The sequence below is a fragment of the Aristolochia californica genome, unplaced genomic scaffold (genome assembly GCF_029961685.1).
Source record: "Aristolochia californica isolate CCGP_79_NKW_82.1479 unplaced genomic scaffold, dmAriCali1.0.hap1 SCAF_6, whole genome shotgun sequence".
NCBI classification, from domain to species: domain Eukaryota; kingdom Viridiplantae; phylum Streptophyta; class Magnoliopsida; order Piperales; family Aristolochiaceae; genus Aristolochia; species Aristolochia californica.
In genome coordinates this window covers 37,010,635-37,024,808 of record NW_027182257.1, presented here as the reverse complement: position 1 = coordinate 37,024,808, position 14,174 = coordinate 37,010,635, and the positions used below count along the sequence as shown (strand labels likewise).

General features: G+C 38.0%; 1 protein-coding gene across 1 annotated transcript; it reads left to right on the top strand.

Moving 5' to 3' along the window:
• Positions 1-1,999: 1,999 nt before the first annotated feature.
• On the top strand, positions 2,000-3,878 carry LOC137934038 (cytochrome P450 89A2-like). Its single transcript, XM_068778233.1, has one exon. It carries the CDS (start codon positions 2,111-2,113, stop codon positions 3,665-3,667), a length of 1,557 nt encoding a protein of 518 aa, XP_068634334.1. The 5' UTR covers positions 2,000-2,110; the 3' UTR covers positions 3,668-3,878.
• Positions 3,879-14,174: the final 10,296 nt, after the last annotated feature.

Genomic DNA, 14,174 nt, shown 5'->3' with positions numbered 1-14,174 from the left:
AAAATTGGAATCCTAAGCTATCTGCTCTATACCATGTTACAACTTAGGATTCCATGATGTATGATCAAAGTAGAAGAGGACTAAGGGGAGAGAAGAAGAAGAAGAGTTGTGGAGAGAAGATTTAGAAGGAGAAGAAGAAAAAGAGTTGTGGAGAGAAGATTTAGAAGGAGAAGAAGAGTGATGAATTTGGAGAAGGAGAAAGAGGTTGGAGAATGAGGGTTGTGTTCAGTACGAAAACCCTTCCCCTGAACCTTTATTTATCTATGTCAAGAGTACATAAATTACAAGCATACCCTTTACCCTAGAGAGAGTGAAGAAAAGACAAAAAACATAAGATATTTACAACAATGCCACCTAAGCTTGTCTATGACTTTCAAAAGAAATCAACCCCTTTATCGAAGAACATACAATAGGAGTCCACTACATGAGAGGATTCAACCCCTTCAGAGTGAAAAATGACAAAAAGGATTCAAGCCCACCTAATCAAAAATTTTAAAATAGAAAAAGGAGTCGACCCTTGTATTGTGTAGAAGAGATAGGAGTTGAACACAAGGGAGGATTCAACTGTAGAATCAAATTATTGAAAGTAAAAAGGAATCAAACCTAGGCAGAGAATTCAACCCCATGCGATAGATTTGAAGTTTTTGAGTGATAGAACCCGCTCTAGATGTTGTCGGTCGTCAAATCTTGTAAATGAAAATAGTATATTTTTGTAATTTTGGACCTTTTTTCACCTTTTTTGTTAAATGCCAAAAATAACTTTATCCATTCGCAATGACTAGTTTTTAATCATTGGGAAATATTCTAGATATACCAAATTCATCCCAAATTTTGTAGTCCCTTCAAAAGCACAACAAAAAGTAATTTTGCCACAGGTTTTAAGGAAAAGTTAAGTATCGTAATTCTTTGATTTTAATATCTAATATAAATACTTAGTAATTTGCTTATTTATCATTGCTTTGATTGTAGGTGAGTAAAACATTCAGTTAAGGTGCCAACCCATCTGATATGTCTACCTAAATGAGGTTTGAAGGGTCAAGGTGCCAAACCATCTGACATGTCTACCCAAATTTGTCCCTCATCTGGCATGTCTACCTAAATGAGGTTAGAAGGGTTGAGGTGCCAAATTTTGTGGTGTGAAAAACCACACACCATAATTGTATCTAAGCGGTCGTATTTGAAAAGATGTGAAAGGAAGAAAAGATGTGAAAGGAAGACGGTAGAGGAGAAGTCGCGATCAGGCTCCTTTGCCAAAGACCAGAAGCAAACTGATTAAACTCCAATGATAGCTACCCAGAAGTTTCTCCTATGTCAACGTTTCAGCAATTATTTTAACATTGACGTCGGCGGTGACGTATGCCTGGCCAAAGAGATTATCTTTCTTCTGGGTTTTTTGACTGGTAGGCAAAAGAAACCAAAAGGATGATACACCGTGAACGCAAAAAAATGATAAAAAGCCATGGAAGATCGGTGGAATCTCGAGGAGATCCCAGATAGAGATAGCAGGATTTGATCTGTCAATCAACGAGGTTGGAGTAAGCAGAAATAAACCATTATATTTTCTTCTGAATCGTCCTGTTTCTTCTTCTGATCTTCAATTCAGACCTAAAGAAAAAGCCCTGATCTTCTTCTTCGATCGAGGTCAGATGCTTCCTGATTTTCATTCAATATGTAAGCCATTTTGGTTTACTGTTTGGGTAAACCGATAAAATTTACGCAGACAAGAGTATTACTTTCGTCATTAAATCACTAGATTTAGATTCTTACACACGCAGTGTTTGTTGAATTGCTGCAAGTTTATAAATTCGGATGCTCAGAAGATTGCTGTAAGTAATCACCGAATCCCCAGAGGGTGGGTTTGAGGATTTTACCGTTCCAGTTAGAAGTCAAAACAGAGTCCACAGGAACGAGACCACTTCCGTGCTTCTGGAAACCGGAGAACACTTGGCTACCAAGCAAAAAATTCACGGTTAACAATTAGCAGAAGCGGCTGAAATCCACTCGTTGTCACCCTATAAAGTGCAGGCAAGAAGACAATACTCCCACCACACAAATTACCAAAAGAAAATTCTCAAATATCTTCTTCTGAGACTCGTCCTTCCTGCTATCCATGGAGGTCTACTCTTTGATTTTTCTCTCTTTCTTCATCGCCGCCGGCCTCGCTTTTTTTCTGTCGAGAAAAGGGAAGGAAAAAAAGCTCCCGCCGGGGCCGGTTGCACTACCCATCCTTGGCAATTTTTACTGGTTAACGAGGTCATTGCGTGACATAGAGTCAATCCTCAAGGAGATCAAGAGCCACTACGGCCCTATCATCACCCTCCGAATTGGATCCCGTCCTGTTATCTTCGTCTCCGACCACGCCCTGGCCCATGAGACCCTCATCGGCAAAGGCGCTACCTTCGCCGACCGTCCGCCTGCGACTCAAGCCGGACGACTCCTCGGCGCAAGTCAGCAAAACATCAACAACGCTAGCCATGGGCCGCTCTGGCGTGTCCTCCGCCGCAACCTTATGTCTGAGATCCTCCATCCTTCGCGTGTCAAGTACTTCGGCGAGGCACGCAACTGGGTTTTGGAGCTTCTGATCCACAAGTTCACATTGGAGACCCAAACGTCAGGTAGCGTTCGCGTCATGGAGTCTTTTCAGTTTTCCATGTTCTGCTTGCTTGTGTTTATGTGCTTTGGGCAGAGGTTGGATGAACCGGTGATTAGAGAGATTGAAAAGGCACAAAGAGATTTGCTTTTGAATCTCCCCAGATTCAATATATTAGCTTTTTCCCCTCGGATCGGGAAATGGGTGTTCCGTAAGCGGTGGCTCCTTCTTTTGGAGCTTCGGAAAAGACAGGCAGAAGTTCTTCTACCTCTTATTAGAGGAAGGCAGGAAACTCAGATAAAAGGAGGGCAAGAAGAAAATGACGGAAAAAACAACTTGATGTTTTCATACGTCGACTCGCTTCTCTCCCTTGAGCTTCCAGTCGAGGGAGCAAGAAAGCTCACTGAGGAAGAGATGCTCAGTCTCTGTTCGGAATTTCTGGTAGCAGGGACAGACACCACATCAACAGCTGTGCAGTGGATAATGGCGAATATAGTCAAATACCCACAAGTACAAGAAAAATTAGTGGAAGAAATCGAAAGAATCGTCAGAGAGAGGAAATCCCATGGAGGGGAAGAAGAAAGTCACGCTGATTTCATTAAAGAGGAGGAATTACAGAAGATGAAATATCTGAAGGCCGTGGTGATGGAGGCCCTGCGTCGTCACCCACCAGCGCATTTTGTGCTGCCTCACGCGGTGAAGGAAGAGGCGGAGATTAATGGGTATATCATTCCGAAGGGGACGTCAGTAAACTTTATGGTGGCCGAGATGGGGATGGACGAGAAAGTCTGGAAGGACCCCAAGGAATTTAAGCCGGAGAGATTTCTGGAGGACGAAGAAGTGGATATAACTGGCACTCGGGAAATCAAGATGATGCCATTCGGCGCTGGTCGGAGGATCTGTCCAGGGCTTGGTCTCGCAATGCTGCATTTGGAGTGGTTCGTTGCCAATTTGGTGAAGGAATTCGAGTGGAAGGCAAAAGATGGTGAAGAGGTAGACCTCTCGGAGAAGCAGGAATTTACGATTGTCATGAAGAATCCTTTGAACGTCGTACTCCGCCGGCGGAAGATCACATAGAATTGCTAGTGAAAGGGCATTCCAATAACCAGAAAACTTACCATGGAGAAGATGTTTGATAGGGAAAGCTTTAGACTGTGGCGGCGTTCCATGTCTTTCTAATATGCTCCCTTGTAATTTTGTTTTTCATAGGCTATTTAGCCATGGCACATGAACATGGGTGTCTGTGTATATAAATTTTTAGTAATCTCAGCTTTCTCTCTTTGTTTTACTGGATCTCTCTTTGCTATCTGATTTCTTTCTCCTGTTCAAAGAAAGAGTTAACACCTCAAGAGAGCTCAGACTAGACCACTTCCAAAGCAGCAAGCCAATTAGGGTTGGGCATGGGTCCGGTTTTACGGGGAATCCAACCCAACCTGACTAAAAAAACCTGGGTTTTGCTTTGTAATTTTACCCTGTGAGTTGGAGATGGGGTTTTCCAAACCTGACCCGAATCTAACTCGAACTCGACCCACATATGAGAAAGATATAAAACAGGGTTGAGATGGGTTGGGTTTCACGAGGATGGGCTATTGTTGCTGCCAGCATAAGAATTGATGCTGCCACATCGGAAAGAAAAGCCAAATTCAAGACAATTTTTTTCTTTCACTTTTTGTGTTACTAATGTCGGTTAAGTTTCGAATTTGTTTTCAAAATCTAATCAAGATTTTACAACTTGAATATATTTCCTTCCTTCAAAATTTCCTTAAGAAAAGTCTTTTCCTATATTAGTTTAACTTCCTTTTTTACGAAGTAAAAAATTTTGAATTAAAAAGTCTTGTTTCCTCATTATAAATTCAAAATATTAGTGTCTTAAATCTCCCTTATCCTAGAATTTATCTCTTCAATATTTTCTTTCCAAATTGGTTTAGTTGTGTTAAAAAATAATTGACTTGTATGAGAAAGTTTCCATTACTATGTTCCATTCGAAAATTTTCTTATTGAAGATTTTTTATTTTTATTTTTCTCAATCATCATATTCATAGAGAAATTATTCTTTTATCACCTTCTTGAGTCAAACTTGGTCACCCCCCAAAAGTCTTACTTGTCAAATTTGTTAAGTTAATTCAATTCTACTATTATAGTCTCATCTAGTTATTCAAAAAATAAGGTCACAATCTGGATTCATTTGGAAGTATGAGTATATAGTCTCCTCCTTTTCGTTAAAGTCGTTTTTCTCTAGTATTTCTTCAGTTTATCGTCTTATGTTTTCATCATTTAAGAGCAATGTCTAGACTCACTACCTAAAAGTATAGGAGTGTGCCCAACATCCAGCTTGAGTAAAGTATTTTATTCTCACGCAAGAGGTGATTTCTATTGGAGTAGCCCTTAAGTGAGTAGTCTCTTTGTTGTGTCCTAAAGTTAGGTTATTTTTCTGCCATTAAAATTGAGCGAAGAATGTTTCAAACTATGACCATTTTGACTGGAGTATGGAGTTTTGTCGTACAACTACAAGAGAATTTTCTTCTCTCACCATTATGTTGTGCAAGCCAGGTCTCTTGGTAAAGAACAAAGAGATCCCCAACTCAAGGAGTAGAAGAAGTACAAGAAAGAGATAACCATACAAGTTTCTTGACCAAGACTATTTGCAAAGTGATGTTATAAAAACCAACTTGAGGGGAGTATTAAAAGACACTCACACGTGTAGGGGTGGTATGGCTGGTAAAAAATAAGAACTTTCATAGAGATGACATAAAATTATAATTATGCAAGTTGTTATACGTCCTCTTATGTTTCTTTCCTTTAGATGCATGTAGCCTTAAAGGCATTGTACTCATTATAAATACCTTCCCACGACTATAAATACAGCTTCAAGGCATGGGGTAGAGCATTCAAGCCTCTTCTTTTTGGCTCAAATTCGTTCTTACACTTCTCTCTCTTTTCCTATTCTTTCTCTCTTGGTTTCTTCTCTCCTCTCTCCCAAAAGCTAAAGTTCCTCTCTTCTCTCCTTCCCTTGAGATTTTTTGTATTTATGTTGGCCCAAAAAATTAATGGACATATGAAAAATAAGGGCACAAAAATTTTTACACGGTTTGGCCCTAGGAGCCTAATCCATGGATGAAGAGAGAGAGAGAGAGAGAGAGAAATTTTATTGAATCATAATATATTTTATATCAATTACACACCTTTTTATAGCTAAGAAGAGAAAATTCAAATCCTTAACAAGGAAACTTTTTTAATTTATGCATTCAATTATTTGCATTGCATAATCAAGTAAATCAAGAGATTTTCTCTTTACGTTTAGCAATCAAGACAAAACAATCTATCTATTGATTTTTCATTAATTTTCTAATTTATGAACTTATAAAATTATTTATCTCTTAACACGGGAAAGATGACAGACCTCCTCAATCATACTCCCTCTCTCTAAGTTCTCTATGTTTTTAGAGAACTAAGAGAGTAGGAAGGGGGGTGTGAGATGCTGTCCACTCCTCTCCCATTTAGCATCTACAATAAAGGAGCCTATGCAATATCTATTCTCCATGGTGGGGATGGTAAAGCCCCCTACCCACCAAAGTCAAATGGAGGGGACATGGAAAACCTTCCCCTAGACTGGTTAGTTGATTCACCAATTGATCCAGCCAACCTGACTGAGTTAGGAGGGTTATGACTCTTCTCAAAGTTTGTAAGACCTTTAACTTGGACAAGGGATTGGGTTCGATTGTACTCGATTGCTTTGGTCAATCTGGTGTAGGTTTTATAACAAAAGTTCATACCTTCTGAGTAACTTTTTTTTTAATTAAAAATAGTGCTTTTTGAGGTCAGATTTGTTAGACCATATTCTACCAATGGGGTTGGTTCCTTCCAACCATATGGGGAGGATAGATGGTACTCATTTCTTCTTTGTAAACAGGTCACATTAATCCTCTCCATGTAATCCTTTCCTATCTAACAACATTGTTTGTCTAGAAGTGAATAAACTACATGAAAAGGTCATCACATGTGCCTAACACAATTTTTTTGACTCGGCAAATCCTTATTGGCTTTTCAAAGGTCCAAAAAATGCTCGAATATGATTGCCAAGGATGTGAATGGACACAAGCTGTCCACCGAATAGCCAAAAACCAACCTAATTGGGGGTTATTTTTCCTTTCTCTAGTTTTAACAGATAGGAGACTAGCATGGGTTCGGTTGAATTAAACTAGTCAATTTGGTTTGAGTTTTGTACTATTGAGAATATAAATTTCAACATTTTAGAGAGAAAAAAATGCACTAAAAATGTGAAAACCTAGTGTATCCCATGGATTTCCGTCTTTCATTGCATGTGGAGTATTGATTCTACAATGCGGCTCATGAAAATCGGGATCAATGTGAATTGTCATATTTTTATTATTGAAATAAATATAAAATCAAACTCTTGATTGTAGTCCCAAACAATTTGATTCATCTCAAGTACTCGAGTGCAACATAGGGAGTTGACATGTATTTGACCTTGGTGGTTGAAAGTGCCCGCACAATTTTATTTCTTTGAGATCTAGGAGATTAGACAACTCCAAAAAAATTGACATATGCTTGATGTGTTACTCCTATCATCAAGGATACCTACAAGAGAGAAATAATTAGTCTTAGGTTAAATAAGTAAAAATGAAGAGTTCCCCTTATATATCTAAAAGTTATTTCCACAACAATTGCATGAGACTTTTTTGGATCTTATTGTTGAAGAAGCACTACTGATATATCTTGTAATTAAGTGGTTGAGTTCATTGTAATTACTAAGTGTTTTAAGCACTTTTTAATCTTTATCATGTGTTAGGATTTCTATCCTTCATTATAAATAGGATATCATAGAGAAGGGAGGCTCATAAACAATCGCCTTGTTCCTTGCCTCAGTTCTTACATGTCTAGTTTTTCTCTTAAAACCCTCCTCTTCGCCTTTTCTCTTCTACTTCTTCCCTCTTCCTTTCCCCTTCTTTTTCAATTCTTTCAACTCTAAAACATTAGAATCTAATATGTTATCAGAACAAGAGTTCCAGTGTTTCAAACAAGTTACTATGAGTTTAAGATAACTTGAAAAAGGGTTGCCACTTCAACCTTTAGAAGATGCAAGTCGTCGAAAAACATTTTCAGCAAGGCTCTTAATCAGCTAAGGTCTATCTCCTCTTGCATTTTTTTTTTAATTCATCAAAGTCCAGCCTTTAAAGTTCCTAGTTGGACACCAAAATCAAGGCATATGTTGTCCTAAAAATTTTGAATTTTTTCATTCAATAATGGATGCTCGTTGGACTAAGTTGAGGTAATAATTTCTCTCTCTATTAAGCCCTTGAAATTGAGGTAAAAAATCCACTTTTAAAATTCGAATACTCCTCTTGGTTGCTGGATGAGGAGTCCTTGTGTTTGAAGAGTAATTGGCTCTTCAAGTTCATGGAACACTAAGTTAGGGTTTGTTGATAAAAAGTTAAAGAAAAGTGTCCTCCTTAAGTTGCTTTTAAGTACTTTTAATCCAGCATTTTCTTGATTTTTTTCAGCAATTTTCTTCTTCTTAAATTTCTCTTCAAAGTCTAAGTTGGTTAGTCCTATCTCATGATCGTGGAGTTATGTTATTCTTGACACCTTATTCTCATGAGTTGTCTTTTGGTTCTTCAATCTCGTGAGTGTCTGAAATTGTTTTTTTGGATGATTAACAATGGCTCAAATTTCAAGAAAGTCACCACCTTCTTCATCATATACTAATTTCAGAAAACAAGAATTTTGAATTTAACTACTGTTCCACTCAAGGGTTTAAGCAATTAATCTTCTTGGTCATAATCTATTATACGTTTTCTAATTACTAGAGACCTTTTCAAACATCTAACTCAGCCATTAATTAGTGAAGATGATCCTTCCTATAACTCATGTGTGAAGGAAGATACTCTAATCTTGAGTTGGTTGATAAACAAAATGGAAGAATCAATTGGAAATAACCTTGTTCACTTGGATACAACCAAGGATATTCGTCTTAATTCTATTCCATCTATAACAACTTTCAAAAGATTTATGATATATTTCAAGAGATGTATGTGACAAAGTAAGGTGATAATCTTTATGAGTACTTTGTCAAATTCGGAGGTCTTCAACAAGAATGGAGAGTTACTCAACAGATATAGCAACTCAAGATAAACAAAGAGAAACCCTTGTCTCTACTATTTGCCTTACAAATTTGAAGCCATATCTAGATGTTACAAAATCTCAGCTACTCAGCTCTTCAGCTAGACCTTCTTTTGATTCTGCTTGTGTAACTATACTTAGGATTCTAGCGAAGGGATCGATATTTTAACCAGAACAAGTAGGAACTTCTGCCATGTTCTCCCAGGGAACAGAGAGTAGCAACTATGATAGAGGAAAAGGAAGTGGTGGTAGGTTAGGTGGTAGAGGTAGAGAAAGAAGTGGTAGTGACTCCACTTACAACTCCTCTAATGCAGGTCAAAATAGAAAGTGTACTAATAACCATGATCAAGACTTGATTATCATTGAAATTTATGTGGATGATATCATATTTGGTTCTACAAATCCCTCTCATTATCAAAAAAATTTCTAGTGTAATGAAAAATGAATTTAAATAGAGTTTAATGGGTGAACTCATATTCTTCCTTGGACTTCAAGTAACACAAACAGAAAATGACACATTTATAAATCAGTCCAAATACACTACGGGATTGATTGAGAGATTCAACATCGAGAATCTAAAGTCAATTAGCTCACCCATGAGTTCATCCTTGAAACATGACTCGGACAACTCCGGTAGGGCCATAGATCAAAAACTTTATAGAAGCATGATAGGATCCCTACTATACCTTTCAGCCATTAGACCAGACATAATGTGTTCAGGGTGCCTACATGATAGATTTCAATCCGATCTTAGAGAATCTCACTTAGTGCCAGTGAAAAGAATTTTTCGTTATCTACTTGGAACACCCAACTTAGGCCTTAGGTACTCAAACTCTTCAGCCTAGTTGGTTACTCGGATACTGACTTTTTTGGTTACAAAATTGACAGAAAGAGTACTAGTGGGAGTTGTCAATTACTTGGAAACATGTTTATCTCTTGGTTTTCCAAAAAACAACATTCATTTGCACTATCCACTACCGAAACTGAATACATAGCATGTGGAAGTTATTGTGTTGAACTTCTTTGGATGAAACAACAACTAGATGAGTATGACTTAAAGCAAAAAGAAATTTCAGTCCGCTCTGACAACATGAGTGCCATAAGTCTAAGTAAGAGCCCTATTCACCACTCTCTATTAAAATACAGAGAAATTAAACATAATTTTATCAGAGAGTTGGTTAAAACCACGGTCATTAAAATTGAGTTTGTCCCCATCGAAATCAATCAGCAAATATCTTTACAAAGCTGTTAGGATTTGACCGTTTCTCTAAGCTTCGAGGAGAATTAGGCATAAGCAACCCACCTTAATTCACTTAGGTTAAATTTTTTGAGTTTAATGAACACATCACATTATTTTAGTGCCAATAGAGTAAAGTGGAATCAAAAGATTACATTGTAATCACTCTGTACAAGTGATTGATTGATCAAAGTTGATCCATCAACTTAAGCATTTGATTGATAAATTGAAAAAGAATGATCGGTCATTCATGATGTGAATAGAGAGGATAAAGAGTCGAAATCAAATTTGTAATCCATCTCTTCATCTCAAATCACTGTAAAACCATATCCAACGATTTTTCAAAGCTCCAGTGACTCCAAATCTCCATTCCACCTTCGATTTTGAGAAATTTCCCATCAAATCCGAAGCTAAAACCCTCACTTTTTTCTACTTTCTCTAAAAAAATGGAAATGAGGTATAATGGTTAGGACGAAGGTCATTGTAAGGAAGAAGACTCCAAGGAAAGATAGTGATGTTTGAGAGAAAATGCCAAACTAGAAGGAGTACTTTCGTACTAGACCTCTAAGAGACAAATATTTCTTAACTTTTCCCCTTAAAAGTGTCATTGAACCAACGAGAGTTGACCTTCCCTTTTGTGAGAGGGAAATTAAAGGCTTTGTAGAATTCTTCCAGTCTTATAGACGCTTATTGGAGAGAGAGGAACCAGTGTATCCCCTTCTCGTGAAGGTGTTTTAGACTAACTTGGAAATGGAGGAGCTTGGGCCTCCTAGTCTCAAGATTTCTTTCTGTGAAGAAAATGCCCATTTCTATTCAGACTCCCGCTATGAATGATCTCCTTGGCTCCACCACCATGGGTATGATGAGATATGTGAAATTAAACTAGTCAACAGCTATCCACGAGAACCTCTCTCAGAACATTCAACATGTTATCTTTTCACTGTCTTTGGATAGAAAGCCTGGAGCTCCTATAAGTTGAGGATACAAGACCTCACCATGCCTCAGAGAGTCGACATGGAGATAGTGATTCATGTGTTGAATCCAAGGAAGGTAGCCTTCTTCACGACTCACAACATCTGACATCTTTAGGATGATGGCGATCTTCCAGAAATTTCCCTTGGACGATGGATATTTCATGGCTAATAGGATGGCTGATATTGTTGTTAGCTAAAGGGAGAATAGTCCATTGGAGAAATCAAGGGTGGAAGATTCAGGTTTGCCAAATGGCGAGGTCAGTGGATTCAAAAAGAATAGATACTATTAGAATGTGGGACCCACCGTGGTTACACAAGCTGGCGGGATCCACTGTGCTCGAGAGGTGTCAACAAGAATCCTCATACAAAGTGGCTCGAGCTAAGAGATAAGGAACATGTGCTAAAATAGAATAGAAGATTAGAAGATCAAGTGGGACCCACAAAGATACCACTAGCTGGTACCTCTATCTACATGAGCTGGAAGATCATGTAGTACCCACAAGATAAGACCATGAGTTGGCTCTCTAGCTTGATTTACTTCCTTAAAGAAGGTATTTGTAGTTCAGTTAAATTAGTCTCTTAGAGATATGGCCACATTAGAGACACATGCTTTCACTTGAAAGAATGTTCTATATGTGGTAGATTGGGCCACTCTCGCGAAAGATGTTATAAAGCTAATGAGAATAAGGCTAACCAAGCCTTAGTGAGTGATACAAAAGTAGAGCAGTCTACCACAACAACTGCAAAGAATACTTTTACTGATGAAGACTATGAACTATTCCAGAAAATGGTCCCCCCCAAGTACTTCTTCACCAACCATTGCCACCACCTCTTCAGGTATATTTTCTGCCTCCTCTTCATCCTCGATAATTGACTCTGGAGCCTCCGAGCATCTTACAGGTAATAGACATCTACTATACTCAGTTTCTCCATGTCTTTCACATAAATTTGTTACCATTGCTAACGGTTCACGAACTATAGTTCAAGGGAAAGGATCCATTTCTGTTACACCATCACTTTTGCTCGCTGATATCTTTTTCGTTCCTACTTTCCCTTTGAATATTTTATTAGTTAGTTAAATCACCAAATATTTTAATTGCTCTATCACTTCCTCACCCACTTAATGTGTGTTTCAGGATCTTACAATGAAGCGGGTGAGGCCATGAACAAGGGGGGCTCTATTACCTAGATGTGCACAAGTAAATATTGCATCCACCTGTGACACTAAAACCAGATTATGGCACACCCGGTTGGGACATCCATCCACCCAATCTCTTCATCATATTTTTTCTAAAGCGCGGTTGGACCTTCATTGTGAAGCATGTCAAATGAGTAAACATCAGAGGTGTACATACTTACCTCGTCCAGAAATTAAAAGTGTCTCTCCTTTTTCATTAATTCATACTGATGTATGGGGACCCTTGAGTGTCTCCAATATTTCTCAAGTGAAATATTTTATTACATTAATTGATGACTTCACTCGTACCACTTGGTTATTTTTGTTTAAAGAGCGTTCTGAAATACCATTGTGTAGAATTTAGGATCTCATGAAAGGAACTTTAGATCAACAAGAAAGAAGAAGAAGAAGAAGAAGAGAGAAGGAGAAGAGAAGAAGAAGAACGTGGAAGAAGAGAGTTTGGATTAAGGGAGAAGAGGGTTGCGTCAAAAAGAAAAATGAGGGTTGGACGAATTTGTGGAAAGAGAGGAGAGTGTTTCAATGCCCTACCTCTTAGCCAATGCCTTTATTTATAGTTTTACAATACTCTTAGGGTTACAACTTGATAAAACAAAAGACATAAAAGGAACACATATTTACACTTCTATGCCATCTTTATGGAAAATACCATATTTTACACATGTCATTCTTTTGACTTGTGGGCTTCTTGTCTTGAGCTCGTGGGCTTGAGCCCATCTTCCAACAATCCCCCTCAAGCTAGAGGAGAAAAGACATCATAAATACCCAGCTTGCTACATATAAACGATAGGATTTTACATGTAAAAGGTTTAGTGAGAATATCAGCTACTTGCTCTTGAGATGACACATGTTTGAGAGAGATTATTCCTGCTTGAAACTTCTCCCATATAAAATGACAATCCACCTCATTATGTTTAGTTCTTTCATGAAAAACTGGATTTGAAGTGATATGAATGGCTGCTTGATTATCACAATGCAGATTCATGGACCCCTTTTTATAAAAACCTAGTTCGGTAAGAAGGGTCGTAATCCATAAAAGTTCACTAACGGTATGGGCCATAGCTCTGTATTCTGCTTCGGCACTAGATCTTGCAACCACATTTTGCTTCTTACTTTTCCATGTAACCAAGTTTCCCCCAACCAGAGTACAATATCCTGATGTAGATTTTCTATCATCAGGAGATCCAGCCCAATCTGCATCTGAGAAGCCTTCTATGTTGAAGTGTCCATGTTTTTTATACAGCAATCCTCTTCCTAGAGCTCCTTTTAGATAACGTAATATTCTCTCTAAAGCCTGCCAGTGGGTAATTTGTGGTTTGTGCATGAATTGACTCACTACACTTACATCATATGATATGTCTGGCCTAATTACCGTGAGATAAATCAGTTTTCCCACGAGTCTTTGATATTTGCCAATATCAATATCTTCTTCATTTGTCGTACATAATTTTACATTTGTATCCATAGGTGTGTCAACTAGTCTACAACCCTTCATTCTTGTTTCTTCAAGGAGATCCAAGACATATTTCCTTTGAGACAATATTATCCCATGTTTGGATTGAAGAACTTCTATACCCAAAAAATATTTAAGCATACCAAGGTCTTTAGTCTTGAATTCCTGACATATCATCTGTTTCACCTCTTGTATGCTCAAAGCATCATCACCGGCTAAGATAATATCATCCACGTATACGGCCAATAATATTTTCCCTTTCATTGTATCTTTATAATATACGGAATGATCAACTGAGCACCGATGAAAACTAAACCGTAGGAGTGTTTGACTAAATTTATCAAACCAAGCCTGAGGGGATTGCTTAAGCCCATATAAAGACTTTTTTAACCGGCATACTGACTCCCCCTCAACCACATAACCAGGTGGTTGAACCATATAAATTTCCTCACTGATATCACCATTTAAAAAAGTATTTTTAACATCCAACTGATAGACGGGCCATGAGGAGTTAGCAGCAATAGATAAGATGATGAGTACCGAATTCAATTTTGCAACAGGAGAGAAGGTCTCCTCATAATCTA

Excerpts from the sequence above, each read along its gene's own strand:
- LOC137934038 (XM_068778233.1), top strand. The coding sequence starts at position 2,111 with ATGGAGGTCTACTCTTTGATTTTTCTCTCTTTCTTCATCGCCGCCGGC.